This window comes from Babylonia areolata, chromosome 16 (genome assembly GCF_041734735.1).
Source record: "Babylonia areolata isolate BAREFJ2019XMU chromosome 16, ASM4173473v1, whole genome shotgun sequence".
Lineage (NCBI taxonomy): Eukaryota > Metazoa > Mollusca > Gastropoda > Neogastropoda > Buccinidae > Babylonia > Babylonia areolata.
The window spans coordinates 13,353,748-13,358,068 of NC_134891.1; the positions used below are offsets into that span (position 1 = coordinate 13,353,748).

The window sequence follows — 4,321 nt, forward strand, 5'->3', positions numbered from 1 at the left end:
GTCACAACTGTATACAAATATTTGTATTTGCTTGTTTGTTTGTTTGTTTTGTTTGTTTGTTTGTTTTTGTTGTTCTTGTTGTTGATTTTTATTTATTTTTATTTTTAAAATCTTTTTGAGAGGGATTAACGATCCGGGGGGAGTATCGACCAGTGACGAAGATGCGCTACACGACGATTATCAAATTTTCAATAATAATCACAGAACAAGTTCACTTATTCAGTTGTAATATCAGTTTCATCCCAATGCACCCTTGTTGCTCTTCTTTGAGACTATGATCTGCCAAAGTGACAATAATGCATGGGCTCATTTTTCATACTGAACGATCGCGAACACTAATCTTATTAACAACAACAACAAAATCCGAGCAAATCGTGTAATCAAATCTACAGACATTTTTTTTTTTAACTTTAAGTATCAGTTTCACACTGCCAGAAATGTGTATCGTGCTTCTCACTCTCAGATAAACCTTTGCTGTCGATGGGCAACCGTAAAAATAACGAGTCCTCCCGGGGTGACGATTCACTGCCAAAGGACTGCAAGTCATTACTTCCGGCGTGTGAAGAACAGACATTCTGAACTGAACGTGACAAATCAAGTAAGCTGAGTTTCTTTGTTCCATTTTGAATTATGATTTTCGTGTTCTTATAATGTTTGAGTGCTAAAAATGAATGAGTGATATTAAAGATCGTATACTTGAGACCGGACCGAAAAAAAGAATAATTTTGACTTAAATAAGGGAAACTATAATGGAATGAGAGAGATGGTAAATAAAGTGGACTGGGCATCAATAGATTGGGATGGAAAAGACGTTAACCAGTGCTGGAATGACTTAAAGACTATACTTCACAAAAATATGAATATATATATATACCAAAAGTGTCAAATAGACAGGAGAAAAAAAATCAAACCCTCATGGATGAACAATAATGAGAATCATCAGAAAGAAATATAAATTGTATAAACGTTTCTTAAGAACTAAATCAGGTCACTCCTATCTATGCTACATCAAAGAAAGGAATAAATGCTGCAGTATCATTAAAAAAGCTATTAAAAAAAAAAAGAAACAAATTTAGCCAAAAAATGTAAGCAAAGTCCTAAAATATTTTGGAAATATGTGCAAGAAAAAACGAAACTTAGTACAGGAATAGGGGTACTGAAAAAAGAAGATGGAAGCTTAGCAGAAAACGATCTAGAAAAAGCAGAAACGCTTAATAAATTATTTGCAAGTGTGTATACTAAAGAGACCTAGACAAATTTACCCGACCTTGGAGAAAGCTCCAGGTTAACATTTGTGACTTAAGAGTCACTCCATTGGCAGTAGAAAAAAAGTTGCATGCCTTAGACCCCTACAAAGCACAAGGACCAGACAAAATACCCTCAAGAATATTAAAGGAATTGAGCAGAGAGTTAGCTCTTCCTAGTATGATTTATAATAAATCACTTGAATCTGCTTCCCTACCGAAAGATTGGAAAATGGCTGAGGTAACAGCTATATATAAAAAAGGGTCAAAACATGAACCAGGAAATTACAGACCAATGAGCTTGACTTGTATTGTGTGTAAGATCTTGGAGTCCTTTATCAGGGATGCAATAGTATCACACATGACAACAAACAATCTGTATGCAGACTGTCAACATGGTTTTAGAAAAAGAAGATCGTGTACAACACAGCTCTTAGAAGTAATTGAAGATCTCACAGAAATGATAGATATGGGTAAACCTATAGACAATTTATTTAGACTTTAGAAAGGCATTTGACTCGGTACCACATCAGACTTTTATTAAAATTAGCTTCATATGGTATTACTGGAAGTATACTGAACTGGACAGAAAACTTCTTGTCAGAAAGAACACAGGTTGTTAGAATTGGAGAAAAAATGTCAACAAATGAAAATGTGGTTAGTGGTATACCACAAGGTAGCATACTTGACCCAGTGCTATTTACAGTATACATAAATGACCTTCCTGAAAGTATAGAAAGCAAATGCAAAATATTTGCTGATGATACTCAAATTTATGGCAATGCACAAAATAATACTACACTACAAAAGGACTTATATAAGTTACAAGACTGGATTGATAGATGGAATCTATATTTTAACGTATCAAAGTGTAAAGTAATGCACATGGGAAGAAAAAAATCCAGAAAACAAATACCATATGACAATAGAAGACACCACACAGGACATTGAAAAATGTCAAAGTGAGAAAGACCTTGGCATAATTTTTGATAATAAACTATCTTTTGACATACATATACAGAATATAATAAATAAAGCCAACCAGATGATAGGGATAATTAAGAGAACATTTACCTATTTAGATAAAGATATATTTTTTAAACTGTATAAAGCATTAGTTAGATCACAAGTGGAATATGGTAATATTGTGTGGCACCCATACCTCAAGAGACAATCTATAGCTATAGAAAGGGTACAAATAAGAGCAACTAAGATATTAAAAGAATGCAAATCTATGAGCTATCAACAGAGACTTATATACTTAAGTCTGCATTTATTAAAGGGAAGAAGGCTAGGAGGGGATTTGATAGAAACATACAAAATATTAAATTGCTATAAATTGTATAATGAAGTCAATGTGAATAATGTTTTTAGAATGTCAGATTATGAGAATACAAGAAATTCAATGATGAAAATTTGTAAAGAGCACTGTAATACTAACTTAAGGAAAAATTCATTAGGTAATAGAATTGCACATATATGGAATGCACTACCATTGGAAACTAAACTTGCACAAAATACTGTGTTAAAAAATCTCCTTGACATGAACATCAATTTAAAAGTAAAATTTACTGACTTTGATGAGTGATTTACAGAACATGTAAAAGAAAACATATATGTATCCCACAAATAAAAGACCGATATTGAAGGGGACATAAAAAAAAGCCGTGAGGCCTAGGCAGTTAAATGCCAGTCCCTACAATACTACTACTACTACTAGATGGGGGAAAATAAATCAGTTCCTTTTCTTCGTTTTACCCCTTTTCATTTTGTTTTTAGTTTCAGCTTTTCTGAACAAGCGGAAATTTTGAGAAACTGAGACAGACCATATCTGTGTTAATTTTCTTAGTATTCTTCATTCTCGTTATTGCGTTTCAGTTGTGGTTGCCTTGAAGGTAATGCCAGAGAAAACCAGGTACAAACTCGTGGAATCGTCAGTCGTGTCATACATTAAAATGTTGTGGTGAGACAAGTATCTTAGTAGTCTCAACAGCCACTGAATACAGAATAGTAAAGTAGTCTATGAAGTAACTAGTTAAGTACAGTGTTACTACAAAGTAACTTTGTACAATGTAATTTCTTAAGTTGTATGCAGCACATGGGACAATGATTATTGATATCACATTATCTTTCGACTACCTATCTGAAGACCTGTTTGTTCAATTGTTAAAAATTAATTCCCTGGTTAGACCCATTTTGGAATATGGACATTTGGTCTGGAACCCACAGTCAAAAACATTGTGCAGAGAGATGGAAGACGTCCAGGGACGGGCAACGAAACTGATTGGTCATTTGAAGAACAAGCCTTAGCATGAAAGACTCGCTTTCCTTAAGGTACCTTGTCTAGAACTCAGGAGGCAGTGGGGAGATATGATTGATTGCTATAATTAGATACAAGGAATCTACAAGACCACAAATCCTGAACTATCACCAGCAGTAAGTATGGACAGAAGAGGTAATAGTTTAATGCTAAACAAATCACATTGTAGACTGAAAGTGCGCAGTTCCTTCTTAAATCTTTACTGAGCAAGTCGTTATTAAATGGAATGGTTTGCCAGACAGTGTTGTGACTGCCCCAACCATGTCATCTTTCAAGACTAGGTTAGATGCCCATTGGGCCAACTCTTCAAGTATTGATGATCTAGTATGCTATCATTAAGCCATGCATGCTGGTATACTGTTATCTAATTGAATGACGTGTGGTTAGAAATGCCTGTTGTGTTGGCCATGGTTAGTTGGTAGAACTATACTTTTATATATGTCTGCAAGAAATCAATGTGGTGGTATTATTGATAAAATTCAGCTATGTCATTCTGCAGTGGGACAACTGTTTTGATTCCTTAGTAATACTAATATGACTGATGCCTCCTCCGCCCACATACCCCACACCACTGTCAGCATACTTTCTTTCTGTTCTTTTCAAATTTTAATCCAATCCCCAAGCCTTCTTTTTCTTTTCCTGTATGTTGAAATGAGTGAATGTGTGCCTGTTTAAATAATCTTGTTGTGAATATACAATATTAAACCAATGAGAAGAAGATCATTAATAAGTTAATGTTTCAGTTTTATTAAATGTT

General features: G+C 34.2%; 1 protein-coding gene across 2 annotated transcripts in view; it reads left to right on the forward strand.

Moving 5' to 3' along the window:
- Positions 1-503: 503 nt before the first annotated feature.
- Positions 504-4,321, forward strand: part of LOC143291176 (26S proteasome non-ATPase regulatory subunit 14) — a 56,656-nt gene continuing 52,838 nt past the window's right edge. The window contains exon 1 of one of the 2 annotated variants that reach the window (XM_076600890.1): positions 504-598. Coding sequence is in view for 1 of the 2 variants with exons in the window: in XM_076600889.1 (XP_076457004.1) it covers positions 3,556-3,578 (23 nt within the window). In the remaining variant the exon portion in view is untranslated. Of the gene's footprint in view, positions 599-3,540; positions 3,579-4,321 lie in introns of those variants that run through there. The other variant, XM_076600889.1, reaches the window with a different exon arrangement.